The 19,060-nt window shown below is 40.1% G+C and overlaps 1 protein-coding gene and 1 long non-coding RNA gene across 5 annotated transcripts in view; one reads left to right on the plus strand and one right to left on the minus strand.

Annotated features, from left to right (window-relative positions):
- PDCD1LG2 (programmed cell death 1 ligand 2) overlaps positions 1-19,060 on the plus strand; it is a 93,723-nt gene that overhangs the window by 66,204 nt on the left and 8,459 nt on the right. For both annotated transcript variants that reach the window (XM_060409433.1, XM_012124822.4), the window contains 2 exons: positions 1-138; positions 3,448-3,497. In XM_060409433.1, coding sequence (XP_060265416.1) covers positions 1-138; positions 3,448-3,497 — 188 coding nt within the window. The remainder of the gene's footprint in view (positions 139-3,447; positions 3,498-19,060) is intronic.
- The window catches only part of LOC105608034 (uncharacterized), an 87,347-nt gene continuing 68,414 nt past the window's right edge, over positions 128-19,060 (minus strand). For all 3 annotated transcript variants that reach the window (XR_009599239.1, XR_009599240.1, XR_009599241.1), the window contains one exon: positions 128-19,060. This exon is cut by the window's right edge. This is a non-coding gene — a long non-coding RNA (uncharacterized LOC105608034).

Here is a 19,060-nt window from a genome sequence, read left to right on the forward strand (position 1 = left end):
GTCCTATGGAAGACCCCAAGATCCCTCCATCTTCACTGCTTCATGTTTTCATTCCCTCCTTCATCATTGCTCTCATGTTCATAGCCACAATGGTAGCCCTAAGAAAACGACTCTGCCAGAAGTTGTATTCTGGGGAAGGTAAGTGAGTTTTATTCATGGTAAACAAATAGACTGGGTGTTTGCAGTGTGAGGCCTTGCTTGGCCCCACTGACCTGTAGCTTCACACTGTGTCCACTCAGGGCTCATGAGTTTCTTGGAGCTTGTCCTGATGATTATTTCCCAGGAGAAAATGCCTCTGGTCTCCAGTAAGATGCAGTATTTTTTTGAATAAAAATATTGATAAAAGTAAAAATTAAAAAACTGAATATTTTTAAATGAGTGTTTCATTCTGTAGCTGAAATGGTTTGCTTTGTTCTCTGAGCCAAGAAGTGTCATCAGCCTCATGAGATCAGTGTTATTTGGGCAATGCCGATGGTTGTGCAGTCAGCGTTCACTGGTGGGAGGATGGCAGGATCCTTCATGAGGACTGCTTTAGTTCTCATTCCTCCTTTGCCCATTCTGGGTCTGAGCTGGGCTTAGCCATCCTCTTCCCTACAGGAACCTGAATCTTCTGGTTGAGGAAGGAAAGGAAAGAAGTGTAAGGCCATCTGGTGTAGGGAAAGCACCTGACTGGTGCTTTCAGTCAGGAGATCTTTTAGCAGCTCCCTCCTCAGTCCATCACAGGCTCACCAACCTATTCCCATTCCACTGTGACAGTGAGACAGAGCATGCCTGTGGTGTTTGAATCCAGGCCAGAATACCTGCAAGCCCATCTGATGCTTTCCTAAACAGGTCCTTTCCTACACAGCACCCAGTGAGGCTCCTCTCAAGATCTATACACAGCCTATAGAAAAGGAAACAGCATCTAGGAATAATTCACTAAGAATTTGAAGTGGTCACTGTTTGAGGACTGGGGGGCTTTTCAGTGATTGTTATCCTACATTTACAATCTAACGTCTATATTCTCCTCTGCCATGAAATATTATCATCATCTATTTGTCCATTGACCTATGTGTGCATTAGCTTGGATAGTAACCACAAACCCTCTACTGTAGAATCCAAGATCCATGAACTGTTGTCAAAAGAAAGGGGATTTGGGGAGGAAGGAAGAAGGGAATAATGGAGGGAGGAAAGGAGAAAAAATGGGATAGGGAAAAAGAGTGGAAGTAGAGGAATTTCAGGGTCTTGCCCAAAAAATCTTGGGGTAAACAGAATCACTTCTGCAAATCTGTGACTTCATCATTGCTCTCATGTTCATAGCCACAATGGTAGCCCTAAGAAAATGACTCTGCCAGAAGTTGTATTCTGGAGAAAGTAAGTGAGTTTTATTCATGGTAACCAAGTAGACTAGGTGTCTGCAGTGTGTCATGACAGATGCAGCTCATCAGAACCTTATCTTCTGTCTTCTTTTTTTGGCTGCCCTGGGTTTTCGCTGCTGCTTGGGCTTTCTCTAGTTGTGACAAGCAGGGGCTCCTCTAGTTGCAGTGCACGGGCTTCTCACTGTGGTGACATTTGCTGTGGCTCTAGAGCATGCGAGTCTCAACAGTTGTGGTGTGCAGGCTTAGTTGCTCTGCAGCATGTGGAATCTTCCTGGGCCAGGGGTCAGAAACATGTCCCTTGCACTGGCAGGCAGATTCTTAACCAGTGAACCACCAGGAAAGTCCTGCATTCCTCTAGTACTACCCTCATGTGTGCCCCTCAGAAGCATTTTATAACCAAGGTTCCAGGCTTGGAGCCTGGGAACCCATTAGGCACCTCATAAATGAGCAGCGGATTTTTCATCCTTACTCTCTGAGAAAATGAAGTAGAGCCACATCTCTTAAAGATAGAATGGAGAAAAGAAAATTTCCCCTCATCCCTTATCCCAATTTCAAGTGTAAGTAGCACCAAGCTGGGTGTGAGTCTCAGGCACCAACTAGACTGGGAGAGATTTGTTACTAATAAGAGTTAAGTGAATACATTTTCAAGTGATTTATTTTTTAATAAACTAAAGTGAAATCACCATTGCTACGTAATAGCCCTCCTCTGTAACTCTTGTGCTTTGGGATCTGCTCTCTTAGAAGGGAGTACACAAGTACACATGAATTCAGGGATTATGGTTTCTCTTTTTCATCAGTATATGTCCAGTGTCTAAAACATCACCTGGCATATACAACAAAATTGTTCAATAAAATTTTAGACTTTGAATCTCTGATATGCAGATATGTATGCTAACCTGCTCTATACAATATGGCCATATGTGGTTATTTAAATTAAACAAAAATTCAAGTCCTGGGTCATATTTTAAGTGCTCACATATTGTAAGTGTTCAACAGTCACATGGGGCTAGTAGCTACTGTATGGGATAGAGAAGTATTTCTAATTTCTATTGGATTTAATAAACATATGATATTTCAATAAATATGATCATAAAAAACCTAACATATTAGAAGAGATGTCTAATGTTTGCACTTTATTTCTATGCCTGTCTCATTATCGACTGTTAGTAATTAAGTCGCCCACCAGTACTAGCCTGTGCACCACATTTTGCCCTAAAAGACTGAGCCAGAGTTTTGCAGAGATTTAAACCAAAGGCCAAATATATTGACTAATGTTTGCATGAGAACCACAGAAAATGACAGCACTGACCTCAGGCATTAGAGTCCTTCACTGAATCTCCAACATTCAAGGGCAATTCCTATAGTTTAGCCACTGACCCCTTTCAAATACAAATGCTCTTGGAGGAGACTGCAATGCTGGATAGAAGCCCTCTAAATCTGGGCCAAGGTCAAGATGGATACAAAGGAGTTACTAAGAAGCTGATATGCAGAACAAAAGCAGGTTAGGGATGGACTGAGTTCAGGAACCCAAGCAACTGCAGCACATGGGTATTGAACCCTGTAAGAAAATCAGAATAAGAGAGAATGTGTGAGATCAGGGCTTGATAAAGATACAAAGCCAGGGAAACAACGATGAGCAGCAACCCATCTTGTGAACTTGTGTTTCTGCTCCCAATGTTACTTTGAACCAGTATCAGTCAATTACACCTTAGTGCAGATTTATTGATTAGACCTTCTGCTCTGTGTAGGGAAAACAGGAAGGAAGTGGTATTCAAGACTAAAGTAAAACAGGGAGAGAGAACTTCAGAGGTATCTCCGGGGCCAAATACCCAAATTAGCAGTCCCTCAGCCTCTGAGGACCTGGGGGCCTGGGCAGACAAGGGAATGGGAAGTAAGCAGAGGCCTTCTTTCTTCACAAATTTCTCCTAAGGGTATGGTTTTAGTTTGTATCCAGCCTGAGGTCTCAAACCACGGTGGAAATTTATGCTTCTCTATGTGGATTTATTTGGATTTACTTTTCGTTCTGACATTATTTCGCCTATAAACAGAACAGTTTCCTTAACCCACCCCTGGAATTTTTCTTTTTCAGATGCAAGAAAAAGATCTGCCACCATGGTAAGGAGAGAAGTGGACAGAGCTGTGAGTAATCATGATTTTTCTTTTCTGTTTCACCTTCTTTTCTCTCCCAGATTAAATTAAGAAATAAAACCTCTGCTTTGTTGCACGAAGGGCAAATAGCCTGGGCAGAATCTTCCTGCTAAGTGGCATTTAGTTTCTCTTGCAATCCTGCACTGTTCCATACCTTTCTTGGAAAATAAAGATGGTGTCAGTTGAATAGCCACAGAACAACTATAAGGCCTTTAGTCTGTTTATATTCCTAAGCACTCCTAGAAAATAATGCACGGGAGATCTGGGCTCAAATTAGAAACATGGTTAAATTTAACAGCAGAAAGAAGATAGTCTACTGTGACACAATCAGCAGCTGGGATTTTTGCAATAGTCGTTAAGTACACTGTGGGTTGTGGGTTAGGGTATTTCTGGAGATGTAGAAGTCTCTTCATGAGATTGAAAGGCTTGGAGCTGGAATTTGTGGAAGAGGGAGGAAGTGATCTAGAGGTCAGGAGAAGCAGGGTTTCTGAAACCATTCAGCTTCATCAGATGAAAAGCATAGACACTGGGGAAGTGGTCTGTTGGAGATCCATGGCTCTAGGTCACATTGTAAAATGGGTATTTCTAGCTCTCTTGGGAAAGCTTCCTTTGCCCGAAATCTAGGGATGACATGGTGTCACACATGACTTTATGAGTTCACCAAAATAATGAGAGGCAATTCATAGACATTTCTAAATAACTATGTATTATCAGCTGCTCAGAATATTAAGAACTGTTTATTTTTGAATTCTTTTGAATATATTCCCCAGATTGCAGGGACACTGATTATGAAAATAACCCTATAAAACCTTCAAATACCAGGGTCTAATTAGCATTTGGCTAATCTATCACACATGGCAGTTCATAAGCACAAAGTATGACTTAAAAGAATGAAATGATAAGAGGCTCCTGCACCCTCCCTGTCTCCACCACTTCCCTGAAAGAGATTCTTGAAAATACATCCTTTCACTGTAGACTCATTCCTGGAACCAGTGCCAGAGAAGAAATGCAGCCTAAGCCGGCTGTGCTTGACATCCCATTGCCTGAGCTTTTCTGAATCATGAGACAACTTTCAGATCAACTCTGCAAGTTCTGATACAAACATTTGTTTCTTGGGAAACAAAAATCCTGTATTCCTATAAATTGATCTCCTTGGCCTCCAGGTGAGTTCCCATGAAAGAGGCCCAATATTTGCTGAATTTCATGAGGTCAAAATGTTTGAATAAGTGATTCCTTCAGCTGCTCAGCACAAGGAAGAAATAGTGAAAAACTTGAGCACAGAAGTAATAAACTTAGATGCCTATTGGGCCAGTGATGAAATGAGTAAAAACTGTCCCTAACCAAATAGGGAGTGGGGGAGGGGAGGGATTTTGACAAATTGGAGAGCATTTTCCCTGTCAGTTTATTTTTATTTATTTATTTATTTTTTTAATTTTAAAATCTTTAATTCTTACATGCGTTCCCAAACATGACCCCCCCTCCCACCTCCCTCCCCACAACATCTCTCTGGGTCATCCCCATGCACCAGCCCCAAGCATGCTGCACCTTACGTCAGACATGGACTGGCGATTCAGTTCTTACATGATAGTATACATGTTAGAATTCCCATTCTCCCAAATCATCCCACCCTCTCCCTCTCCCTCTGAGTCCAAAAGTCCGTTATACACATCTGTGTCTTTATTCCTGTCTTGCATACAGGGTCGTCATTGCCATCTTCCTAAATTCCATATATATGTGTTAGTATACTGTATTGGTGTTTTTCTTTCTGGCTTACTTCACTCTGTATAATTGGCTCCAGTTTCATCCATCTCATCAGAACTGATTCAAATGAATTCTTTTTAACGGCTGAGTAATACTCCATTGTGTATATGTACCACTGCTTTCTTATCCATTCATCTGCTGATGGACATCTAGGTTGTTTCCATGTCCTGGCTATTATAAACAGTGCTGCGATGAACATTGGGGTACATGTGTCTCTTTCAATTCTGGTTTCCTCAGTGTGTATGCCCAGAAGTGGGATTGCTGGGTCATAAGGTAGTTCTATTTGCAATTTTTTTTTTTTAAATTTTAAAATCTTTAATTCTTACATGCGTTCCCAAACATGAACCCCCCTCCCACCTCCCTCCCCATAACATCTCTCTGGGTAATCCCCATGCACCAGCCCCAAGCATGCTGCATCCTGCGTCAGACATAGACTGGCGATTCAATTCACATGATAGTATACATGTTAGAATATCATTCTCCCAAATCATCCCACCCTCTCCCTCTCCCTCTGAGTCCAAAAGTCCGTTATACACATCTGTGTCTCTTTCCCTGTCTTGCATACAGGGTCGTCATTGCCATCTTCCTAAATTCCATATATATGTGTTAGTATACTGTATTGGTGTTTTTCTTTCTGGCTTACTTCACTCTGTATAATCGGCTCCAGTTTCATCCATCTCATCAGAACTGATTCAAATGAATTCTTTTTAACGGCTGAGTAATACTCCATTGTGTATATGTACCACTGCTTTCTTATCCATTCATCTGCTGATGGACATCTAGGTTGTTTCCATGTCCTGGCTATTATAAACAGTGCTGCGATGAACATTGGGGTACATGTGTCTCTTTCAATTCTGGTTTCCTCAGTGTGTATGCCCAGAAGTGGGATTGCTGGGTCATAAGGTAGTTCTATTTGCAATTTTTTAAGGAATCTCCACACTGTTCTCCATAGTGGCTGTACTAGTTTGCATTCCCACCAACAGTGTAGGAGGGTTCCCTTTCTCCACACCCTCTCCAGCATTTATTGCTTGCAGATTTTTGGATCGCAGCCATTCTGACTGGTGTGAAGTGGTACCTCATTGTGGTTTTGATTTGCATTTCTCTAATAATGAGTGATGTTGAGCATCTTTTCATGTGTTTGTTAGCCATCCGTATGTCTTCTTTGGAGAAATGTCTATTTAGTTCTTTGGCCCATTTTTTGATTGGGTCGTTTATTTTTCTGGAATTGAGCTGCATAAGTTGCTTGTATATTTTTGAGATTAGTTGTTTGTCAGTTGCTTCATTTGCTATTATTTTCTCCCATTCAGAAGGCTGTCTTTTCACCTTGCTTATAGTTTCCTTTGTTGTGCAGAAGCTTTTAATTTTAATTAGATCCCATTTGTTTATTTTTGCTTTTATTTCCAGAATTCTGGGAGGTGGATCATAGAGGATCCTGCTGTGATTTATGTCTGAGAGTGTTTTGCCTATGTTCTCCTCTAGGAGTTTTATAGTTTCTGATCTTACATTTAGATCTTTAATCCATTTTGAGTTTATTTTTGTGTACGGTGTTAGAAAGTGATCTAGTTTCATTCTTTTACAAGTGGTTGACCAGTTTTCCCAGCACCACTAGTTAAAGAGATTGTCTTTACTCCATTGTATATTCTTGCCTCCTTTGTCAAAGATAAGGTGTCCATATGTGTGTGGATTTATTTCTGGGCTTTCTATTTTGTTCCATTGATCTATATGTCTGTCTTTGTGCCAGTACCATACTGTCTTGATGACTGTGGCTTTGTAGTAGAGCCTGAAGTCAGGCAAGTTGATTCCTCCAGTTCCATTCTTCTTTCTCAAGATTGCTTTGGCTATTCGAGGTTTTTGTATTTCCATACAAATCTTGAAATTATTTGTTCTAGTTCTGTGAAAAATGTGGCTGGTAGCTTGACAGGGATTGCATTGAATTTGTAAATTGCTTTGGGTAGTATACTCATTTTCACTATATTGATTCTTCCGATCCATGAACATGGTATATTTCTCCATCTATTAGTGTCCTCTTTGATTTCTTTCATCAGTGTTTTATAGTTTTCTATATATAGGTCTTTAGTTTCTTTAGGTAGATATATTCCTAAGTATTTTATTCTTTTCGTTGCAATGGTAAATGGAATTGTTTCCTTAATTTCTTTTCTATTTTCTCATTATTCGTGTATAGGAATGCAAGGGATTTCTGTGTGTTGATTTTATATCCTGCAACTTTACTATATTCATTGATGAGCTCTAGTAATTTTCTGGTGGAGTCTTTAGGGTTTTCCATGTAGAGGATCATGTCATCTGCAAACAGTGATAGTTTTACTTCTTCTTTTCCAATTTGGATTCCTTTTATTTCTTTTTCTGCTCTGATTGCTGTGGCCAAAACTTCCAGAACTATGTTGAATAGTAGCGGTGAAAGTGGACACCCTTGTCTTGTTCCTGACTTTAGGGAAATGCTTTCAATTTTTCACCATTGAGGATAATGTTTGCTGTGGGTTTGTCATATATAGCTTTTATTATGTTGAGGTATGTTCCTTCTATTCCTGCTTTCTGTAGAGTTTTTATCATAAATGGATGTTGAATTTTGTCAAAGGCCTTCTCTGCATCTATTGAGATAATCATATGGTTTTTATTTTTCAATTTGTTAATGTGGTGAATTACATTGATTGATTTGCGGATATTGAAGAATCCTTGCATCCCTGGGATAAAGCCCACTTGGTCATGGTGTATGATCTTTTTAATGTGTTGTTGGATTCTGATTGCTAGAATTTTGTTGAGGATTTTTGCATCTATGTTCATCAGTGATATTGGCCTGTAGTTTTCTTTTTTTGTGACATCTTTGTCAGGTTTTGGTATTAGGGTGATGGTGGCCTCATAGAATGAGTTTGGAAGTTTACCTTCCTCTGCAATTTTCTGGAAGAGTTTGAGGAGGATAGGTGTTAGCTCTTCTCGAAATTTTTGGTAGAATTCAGCTGTGAAGCCATCTGGACCTGGGCTTTTGTTTGCTGAAAGATTTCTGATTACAGTTTCAATTTCCGTGCTTGTGATGGGTCTGTTAAGATTTTCTATTTCTTCCTGGTTCAGTTTTGGAAAATTGTACTTTCTAAGAATTTGTCCATTTCTTCCACGTTGTCCATTTTATTGGCATACAACTGCTGATAGTAGTCTCTTATGATCCTTTGTATTTCTGTGTTGTCTGTTGTGATCTCTCCATTTTCATTTCTAATTTTATTGATTTGATTTTTCTCTCTTTGCTTCTTGATGAGTCTGGCTAATGGTTTGTCAATTTTATTTATCCTTTCAAAGAACCAGCTTTTGGCTTTGTTGATTTTTGCTATGGTCTCTTTTGTTTCTTTTGCATTTATTTCTGCCCTAATTTTTAAGATTTCTTTCCTTCTACTCACTCTGGGGTTCTCCAACTCTTCCTTTTCTAGTTGCTTTAGTTGTAGAGTTAGGTTGTTTATTTGACTTTTTTCTTGTTTCTTGAGGTATGCCTGTATTGCTATGAACTTTCCTCTTAGCACTGCTTTTATAGTGTCCCACAGGGTTTGGGTTGTTGTGTTTTCATTTTCATTAGTTTCTATGCATGTTTTGATTTCTTTTTTGATTTCTTCTGTGATTTGTTGGTTATTCAGAAGTGTGTTGTTCAACCTCCATATGTTGGAATTTTTAATAGTTTTTCTCCTGTAATTGAGATCTAATCTTAATGCATTATGGTCAGAAAAGATGCTTGGAATGATTTCGATTTTTTAAAATTTATCAAGTTTAGATTTATGGCCCAGGATGTGATCTATCCTGGAGAAGGTTCCATGAGCACTTGAAAAAAAGGTGAAATTCATTGTTTTGGGGTGAAATGTCCTGTAGATATCAATTAGATCTAACTGATCTAATGTATCGTTTAAAGTTTGTGTTTCTTTGTTAATTTTCTGTTTAGTTGATCTGTCCATAGGTGTGAGTGGGGTATTAAAGTCTCCCACTATTATTGTGTTATTGTTGATTTCCCCTTTCATACTTGTTAGCATTTGTCTTACATATTGCGGTGCTCCTATATTGGGTGCATATATATTTATAATTGTTATATCTTCTTCTTGGATTGTTCCTTTGATCATTATGTAGTGGCCTTCTTTGTCTCTTTTCACAGCCTTTGTTTTAAAGTCTATTTTATCGGATATGAGTATTGCCACTCCTGCTTTCTTTTGGTCTCTATTTGCGTGGTATATCTTTTTCCAGCCCTTCACTTTCAGTCTGTATGTGTCCCTTGTTTTGAGGTGGGTCTCTTGTAAGCAGCATATAGAGGGGTCTTGTTTTTGTATCCATTCGGTCAGTCTTTGTCTTTTGGTTGGGACGTTCAACCCATTTACGTTTAAGGTGATTATTGATAAGTATGATCCCGTTACCATTTACTTTGTTGTTTTGGGTTTGGGTTTATATACCCTTTTCGTGTTTCCTTTCTAGAGAATATCCTTTATAATTTGTTGGAGAGCTGGTTTGGTGGTGCTGAATTCTCTCAGCTTTTGCTTGTCTGTAAAGCTTTTGAATTCTCCTTTGTATTTGAATGAGATCCTTGCTGGGTACAGTAATCTGGGCTGTAGGTTATTGTCTTTCATCACTTTAAGTATGTCTCGCCATTCCCTCCTGGCCTGAAGAGTTTCTATTGAAAGATCAGCTGTTATCCTTATGGGAATCCCCTTGTGTGTTATTTGTTGTTTTTCCCTTGCTGCTTTTAATATTTGTTCTTTGTGTTTGATCTTTGTTAATTTGATTAATATGTGTCTTGGGGTGTTTCGCCTTGGGTTAATCCTATTTGGAACTCTCTGTGTTTCTTGGACTTGGGTGATTATTTCCTTCCCCATTTTAGGGAAGTTTTCAACTATTATCTCCTCAAGGATTTTCTCATGATCTTTCTTTCTGTCTTCTTCTTCTGGGACTCCTATAATTCGAATGTTGGAGCGTTTCATATCGTCCTGGAGGTCTCTGAGATTGTCCTCATTTCTTTTAATTCGTTTTTCTTGTTTCCTCTCTGATTCATTTATTTCTACCATTCTATCTTCTATTTCACTAATCCTATCTTCTGCCTCCGTTATTCTACTATTTGTTGCCTCCAGAGTGTTTCTGATCTCATTTATTGCGTTATTCATTATATTTTGACTCTTTTTATTTCTTCTAGGTCCTTGTTAAACCTTTCTTGCATCTTCTCAATCTTTGTCTCTAGCCTATTTATCTGTGATTCCATTTTGATTTCAAGATTTTGGATCATTTTCACTATCAATATTCGGAATTCCTTCTCCGGTAGATTCCCTACATCTTCCTCTTTGGTTTGGTGGGCAACTCTCCTGTTCCTTTACCTGCTGTGTATTCCTCTGTCTCTTCATCTTGGTTATATTGCTGCGTTTGGGGTGGCCTTTTTATATTCTGGTAATTTGTGGAGTTCTCTTTATTATGGAGCTTCCTCACTTTGGGTGGGGTTCTATCAGTGGCTTGTCAAGGTTTCCTGGTTAGGGAGGCTTGTGTTGGAGTTTTGGTGGGTGGAGCTGGGTTTCTTCTCTCTGGAGTGCAGTGGAGTAACCCGTAATGGGTTAAAAGACATCAAAGGTTTTGGGATAATTTTGAGCTGCCTGTATATTGAAGCTCAGGGGTGTGTTTCTGTGTTGCTGGAGAATTTGCGTGGTATGTCTTGTTTTGGAACTTGTTGGCCCTTGGGTGGAGCTTGGTTTCGGTGTAGGTATGAAGGCATTAGATGGGCTCCTATTGCTTAATGTTCCCTGAGTTCAAGAGTTCTCTAATGTTTTCAGGCTTTGGATTTAAGCCTCCTGCTTCTGGTTTTCAGTTTTATTTTTACAGTAGCCACTGGACTTCTCCATCTATACAGCACCGATGATAAAACATCTAGGTTAAAGATGAAAAGTTTCTCCACATTGAGGGACACTCAGAGAGGTTCACTGGGTTATAAGGAGAAGAGAAGATGGAGGAGGTAGTTACAGGTAACTGGAATGAGATGCGGTGAGATCAAAAGAGAAGAGAGCAAACTAGCCAGTAGTCACTTCCTTATGTGCGCTCTATAGTCTGGACCGCTCAGGGGTATTTACAGAGTTATACGGGGAAGAGGGGAGGGAGGAAGTGGACAGAGGTGACCAGGAGGATCAGAGAGAGGAATGAGTAGGAGAGAGACAAATCCTGCCAGTAACCAGTTCCTTAGGTGTTCTCTACCGTCTGGAACACACAGAGATTCACAGAGTTGGATAGAGGAGAGATGGGGGGGAAAAGAGACAGAGGCCACCTGGTGGAGAAAAAGGAGAGTCCAGAGGAGGAGAGAGTGGTCAAGCCAGTAATCTCGCTCTCAGGTAAACTGGGGTAGTGAAGTTTGGGTTTTTAAATGTGCAAAATTGGCAATAAACACCTAAGAGCAAAGATTAAAAATCTAGAGTAGAGGTTGGATTTTCAAAGATACAATATTAAAGAGAAGCAGAAGGAAAAAGGAAGAAAGAAAAAAAAAGAAAGAAAAAGAATTATTAAAAAACAAACAAAGAAACAGAGAAACAATCAAAAAAAAAAAAAAAACAAAAAACCATCAACAACCATCCAAAGACTATATATGGTGTTTTCCTTAAAAAAAAAAAAAAAAAAAAGGTCTTTAAAAAAAATAGTAATAATAGGTTATAGAAATAAAAATTAGAGGAGAAATAGAAGACTTAACAATTTAAAAAAAAGTTTTAAAAAAAAGCAAAAAAAAAAAAGAATGCTTTTAAAAATATTAAAAAAATATATCTGGCCCTTTCTGGTGTTATGGGCCGTGTGGGATCACTTCCAAGGTGGTTCCCTCTGATTAACTTCTTCTGTTTGCTGGTTTTTTAGGATCACTAGTTCAGTCGCGCTGTGGGGAGGGGGGATGCTGCAAATAAATAGCACTGTCGTGTGCACACAGTATCTCTGCTCCGCTTGACCTGTCCTTTCTCGCGGCGCACAAACCGCTCCGGCTCTACGATGCTCAGCCGGGAACCGTCTGGGGCCGGCCCTAGGCTGCGTGCACTTCCCCGGTCCAAGCCGCTCAGGTTCGGCGCTCAGGCAGCCCTCAGAGGCACAGATTCGGCTGGAACTGCACTTTGTGCCCTTCCCAGGTCCGAGTAGCTCAGGAGTTTGGCGAGCGCGGTCGCCGCGGCTTGTCACCTTTTCTGCCGCTGCTGCTCAGCTCTCTGGGTGGACCGCTGGCGCACCCCGTGAGGCAGACTGTGACTGTCCAGCACCCCCAGAAGTCTTAGCAAAGGAGCCTGCTTGCAGTTAGGTAAGTAAAGTCTCTTCGGGTCTGCAATTGCCCCTTTCCAGACCTTACGGCTCTGGCTGCCTGTCCCCGGCGGGGGATGGTCTGCAGCCGGCTTTTTCCGTTCCGTCCTTTGTTCTGTTCTCAGACCTGGCGGGGTCTTAATGTTCGAGCTTTTCGCGTGGTAGCTATCCCACAGTCTGGTTTGCTAGCCCAAGTTAGGTCGTTCTGGTTGCGCGTGGGGCGTTCCTGCCCGATTCTTGCAAAGCTCTGCAGCCCGCGCCTCCCGCGCGTCCCTGCCCTGCCCCCACTTCCCAATGGCGGATGCAGGCGTCTGTGCTGCTTTTCCGCTGGGGGAGTTACTGTTGGGCTTGTAATCTGTTGGGTTTAATTATTTATCTATTTTTCCTTCCTGTTATGTTGCCTCTGTGTTTCCAAGGCTCGCCACAGACTCGGCAGGGAGAGTGTTTCCTGGTGTTTGGAAACCTCTCTTCTTAAAATTCCCTTCCCGGGACGGGCTTCCCTTCCCGGGACGGAGCTCCCTCCCCACCTCCTTTGTCTCCTTTTTCGTCTTTTATATTTTATCCTACCTGTTTTTGAAGACAAAGGTCTGCTTTTCTGGTTGCCTGATGTCCTCTGCCAGCCTACAGAATTTGTTTTGTGAAGTTTTCTCAGCGTTGAAATGTTCTTTTGAGGAATTTGTGAGGGAGAAAGTGGTCTTCCCGTCCTATTCCTCCGCCATCTTTCCCTCCCTCTTCCCTGTCAGTTTAGCAGTAGCCTTACATTGCCAGAGAAGATGGAAATCCAGATTTTTATATAAAATATCTTAATTATTAAATGCTAGTCGAAAGTATTTCAAATAGCAAACAAACTAAACAAAACATGCCTGTAGGTTAATTGAGCCTGTCGATCAGTTTTCAAGTCTTTTCCTAGAAACATAATATTGTAAGGGAAGAGTTTAGAATCTGAGTAATGAAGGCAGAAACACCTGTTTGAGGAATTGATTACTCAACGGCTTGCTGCCAACCTAAATGTCTCTCCTGTGACCTGCCACATGGTCTGAATATTGCAGTTATAAAGTGATTTATAACAGTCATTTTTAACCAGTAGAGCTCCTTTATAAACAGAGGAATCTCACACTCTCTTTTAATAGTTGTCTGAAATTCAAAATAAAGTAACTGTCTTGATCAAAAGTCAAATTAAAGAAATGGGATTCATTTTCTCCATCCCCTGCCCGACCCACTGCCCCTCCACATATTATTTACCCACACTCTCTGCCTTTTAACCTGGAGGAAGAGTCAGGGAGGTGAAAGTGATGCTTCTCCTCTTCCTCCCTCACTCCTCCTTGACACTTACCTGAAAGTAGTAAGAGGTCAGGACCAGTTAGATATATATCATAGAAGATACAGATAGGAATGTACCTGGTACTATTACCTATAACAGTGACAAATTAGAAATAATCAAATATGAATCAAAAAGAGAAAAGATGAATAAGAAGACTAGACAATAATTAAAATGAAAGCACCAAAACTAGATGTATTTTTGAGATGAATAAAGCTGAACAATATAATTTTGGGAGGAAAGATAGATGCAGAAAGACATAGATAGCATATTACCAATGACAGAAAGTTCAGAAACATGCAAACAACCTTAAGTAGTGTATATGGGAAACAGTCATATGTACAAAGTACGAAAGAAGTACAAAAATAGCATGGAAATGATAAACATCAAATTTAACCTCCTGAACTGAGCAGTGGGTATACAGATGTTCATTACATTATTCTCTTGATTTTATACCTGAATTATCTATTTAAAGAGGTCACAATTAAAATTCAAGACAATTTAGATTTAAATTTTTCTGTGATCTAGCTACATAATCTTAGGTAAGATCTGCCTCTTCTCTGTGCTTCAGTTTTGTCATCTGTAAATTGAGAAAGTTAGATCAAATCCAGGAGGGCAAACAAGCCTCATGTCAGGTGCAGGGAATGCCTGGAGCAGAGATGAGGATAGTTTGGGAGACTGTTTCTAGATGCAAACTGTGGTGATAGATGGATGAATAATGTCTGCCTTGGGTGCAGGTGGGAAGAGTTGAGGGCCTTGGCCATTTAATAACAAATGTGGAGGGGCTGTTTTTCATTTAAAAAAAAACTGTGTTTATCTATATTTCTGTTCACCTTTATCACGTACATATGTACATGACATTATTTTATGGTCTATTAGTACATGTTTTGATTGCATTCAAAGTTATTTTCAGATTGATTGAAGTATTTCTAATCATGTTTAGAGCTGCATAAAATATAGAACTTGGTTGATCACTAGCGAAGTATTAAAGGAAAAATTATTTTTATTTAGTATAATGTATTATGGTTTTGTCAAAGCAGATACAAATGTGTTAGATTTTCAGTAGGTGCTTTTTTTAAAGTTCTTCCCTAAAAAGTTGCTCATCAGTTATTAACTCTTTATTGAGAACTGATTTAACATTTGGAATAATATCCCCTGGGAAGAAGAGGGAACAGAACATGGAAATACTGATCTGAAGGATAGAAAGAGAACAGATCTGGGGCCAAGTGTTTGGACAGCCAAGAAAATTTGGAATGTGTTGCTGGGGATGAGGGGCACTTCATGCTTCTCTGGAAGAACAGAAACACAGAACCACTTGTTGTTTAGTCACTAAGTTACATCCAACTCTTCTGCGATCCCATGGACAGTAGCCTGCCAGGCTCCTCTGTCCATGGGATTTCCCAGGCAAGAATACTGGAATGAGTTGCCATTACTTTCTCCAGGGAATCTGTCCAACCCAGAGATCAAACCCATGACTCCTACATTACAGGCAGATTCTTAGCCTGAAAAGTATGAAATCTGTAGGGCTGCCAGGTTGGGAACTCAGGTAGGATTTTTTATATTACAAGCTTGAGGCAGAATTCCTCCTTCTCTGATTGCTGTTAAGGTCTTCAACTGATTGAATGAAGCCCACCCATATTATGGAAGGTAATCTACTTTATGTAAAGTCAGCTGATGGTAAATGTTAATTACATCTATTATACAAAATACTTTCAGAGCAACATCTAGACTAACATTTCACCAAATAGCTGGGCATAGCAGTCTAGCCAAATTAACATAAAATAAACCATCACAGGCATCAAGAAATGAGGGGGACATTCTTGCCTGGAGTAAGTCAGTTGGTCAGACTTCCTAGAGCCTTTGAAAATACAAGTATGTGGCCATCTATTTGCTGGTCACTGTAGTTGTCCAAATGACCAGGGCTTTGTCTAATACCTGCTCATCCATGCAGCTGCCACTCCAGATTTGCATGTAGACTAATTAGGGTTTTTTGTTTATTTCAGCAAGATGTATTTCCCTCAACTCTCTGTCTGTCAACCATTCAGTAACAAAAGGGCATCTGTGACTTCAGAATCTACCACTTTGTATATTTTGAAGTAATGAATATCTCAGTAGATCTAGAGGGGGTAAAAAAAAAAAACCCCAAACTTGTAGCCAAGAAATTACTTGATAAAATCAAACAAGTTTTTTAAAAAAATAATTTTTACTTCTCAGTAAAATGAACAAATTATAAGAGCTGGACTTGACCTATCTAACATCTTGTTTCATTGCCAACACCCAATGAGAACTATAGATAGATATGTATAGCTATGTATAGATAGCTTTGGGAAGTCCCCTTGAGTGGAGCAGCACATACTGCAAGATCTGATTCCCCCTACACTGTTTTCATCATCAGGCCAGTCTCCTGTCTCTCGATTAGATTTGAGCTCTTTTGCATGGCTTTTCAGGCCATCCTTCTCCCTTTCCTGTTCCCAAGCCGTGCTCATTCCTACCTTTGCGCCTTTGTTCACGTTGTGTCTTCTGCCTGGAATGCCCTCCTCATTCCTTCTTGCTGACTGAAACTCAAACTTCTTGTAGGATCTGCCTTAGTATAGAATAATAAGTTAGCATTATTATTGTTTTAATGCCAGACCACTGTTCTAAACACTCTAGAGGTACATTTAATTTTCACAGTGGCCCTACGAGGTATATACTTCCTCCCACCATCTCCAGTCTCAGAGATGAGGAGATACTTGTGCATGGTCATATGACAGTGAATGCATGGGCCAGAAAATGGACCCAAGTATGCCAGGAAGAGCCCATGCCTATGCACTGAACTGTACTCCCTTTCTTAGTCTGTAAGACTCTATCTGCAGCTCAGCCCTGTTTGTTTTTCCCTCTGCATTGTACACACAGTCTATACCACTCTTAACAGCATGGTCACAGCATTATTTCCTGGCTTATTCTAAGTGTACATATTTTATATCTACTTAGTCAATGAAATGAAGTGAGATTTTACTGTTAATAAAACTATTGGGTTTTTGGTTTTGTCTCCTTTATTAGCTGTTTTTCTCTACTTCTTTTAGCTTATTCTATGATCAGTTTAAAAGAAAGTGACTGATTTTGACCAAATAAAGCTTGCTACTAAAAAATCTTGTTTAATTTTAGTTGAGTTTGCCAATTCAAAAGAGAAAAACTTATAATGATTTCTAGAACATTTGTCATACTTTAGTAGGCACCTATTAATGAGAATCAACCAGTTAACACTCTCCTACCCACTGGTGTATATTGATTAAAAAAAAGAGTAGGCAAACCATGGCCAGGGGGGTCAAATCCCCACCTGTTTATGTAAACAAAATTTAAATAATAATGAAAAATAAATAAATAAATAAATTTTTTAAAATGAAAAAAAAACTTAATCATGCTTTTCATTTTCATATTGTCCCTGTCCCCTAATTTCCCATCCATTCCTCTGCTTCTTATGTTAGAGTTGAGTAATTGCAAGAGACGATATAGCCCATAAAAATCTAAATTTTTTATAATCTGGCCCTTTACATAAAAATTTTGCTGTCTCCTGACCTAGAGATTCTCCCGGGCTTTGCACCTCCTTCCACAGTAAATGTAACGGGTTGGTCAAAAAGTTCATTTAGGGTTTTTCATAAGATGTGGAAAAACCTGAACGAACTTTTCTGCCAACCAAATACTTCTTCCTGAGCTAATGGATACAATGTCACCCCCACTCCTATGTCAGTTTCATGAAGTCTGAGGACAGAGCCCACCGGAAGTTCTTAGGCTGAGCCAGCCTCTCACTCTCTGACACACAGTCTCTGCTACCCTAGCTCTGCCTCACCCTCAAAACCCACCACTGGGAGACAGTGTTAGGTTCTTGGCTTTCCAGGAGCAATCCTGGGCCTTCATATTCTTACTCATTATCATCTCAGAAGATGAAGTCTTGGGACTTGCTCTGAGCATGCCTTTGGACATATTTAATTTCATTTCTTTAATTTTAATTTTTATTGAAGTATAGTTGATTTACAGTATTGTACTAGTTTAAGTTGTACAACAAAATGATTCAGTAATACATATATAGTTTTTCAGATTCTTTTCCATTATCAGTTCAGTTCAGTTCAGTCACTCAGTCGTGTCCAACTCTTTATGACCCCATGAATTGCAGCACGCCAGGCCTCCCTGTCCATCACCAACTCCCAGAGTTCACTTAAACTCATGTCCATCGAGTCAGTGATGCCATCTAGCCATCTCATCCTCTGTCGTCCCCTTCTCCTCCTACACCCAATCCCTCCCAGCATCAGAGTCTTTTCCAATGAGTCAACTCTTCGCATAAGATGGCCAGAGTACTGGAGTTTCAGCTTTAGCATCAGTCCTTCCAAAGAAATCCCAGGACTGATCTCCTTTAGAATGGACTGGTTGGATCTCCTTGCAGTCCAAGGGACTCTCAAGGGTCTTCTCCAACACCACACTTCAAAAGCATCAATTCTTCAGCACTCAGCTTTCTTCACAGTCCAACTCTCACATCCATACATGACCACTGGAAAACCATAGCCTTGACTAGACAGACCTTTGTTGGCAAAGTAGTGTCTCTGCTTTTCAATATGCTATCTAGGTTGGTCATAACTTTCCTTCCAAGGAGTAAGCGTCTTTTAATTTCATGGCTGCAATCACCATCTGAAGTGATTTTGGAGCCCCCCAAAAAAAGTCTGACACTGTTTCCACTGTTTCCCCATCTATTTCCCATGAAGTGATGGGACCAGATGCCATGATCTTTATTTTCTGAATGTTGAGCTTTAAGCCAACTTTTTCACTCTCCTCTTTCACTTTCATCAAGAGGCTTTTTAGTTCCTCTTCACTTTCGGCCATAAGGGTGGTGTCATCTGCATATCTGAGGTTATTGATATTTCTCCATTATAGGTTATTATAAGACACTGAATATAGTTCCCTGTGCTGTACAGTAAATTCTTGTTGTTTATTTTATATATGGTTCAGTTCAGTTCAGTTCAGTCGCTCAGTCGTGTCCGACTCTTTGCGTCTCCATGAATTACAGCACGCCAGGCCTCCCTGTCCATCACCAACTCCCGGAGTTCACTCAGATTCACGTACATCGAGTCAGTGATGCCATCCAGCCATCTCATCCTCTGTCGTCCCCTTCTCCTCCTGCCCCCAATCCCTCCCAGCATCAGAGTCTTTTCCAATGAGTCAACTC

Source organism: Ovis aries, chromosome 2 (assembly GCF_016772045.2).
Source record: "Ovis aries strain OAR_USU_Benz2616 breed Rambouillet chromosome 2, ARS-UI_Ramb_v3.0, whole genome shotgun sequence".
Taxonomy (NCBI): domain Eukaryota; kingdom Metazoa; phylum Chordata; class Mammalia; order Artiodactyla; family Bovidae; genus Ovis; species Ovis aries.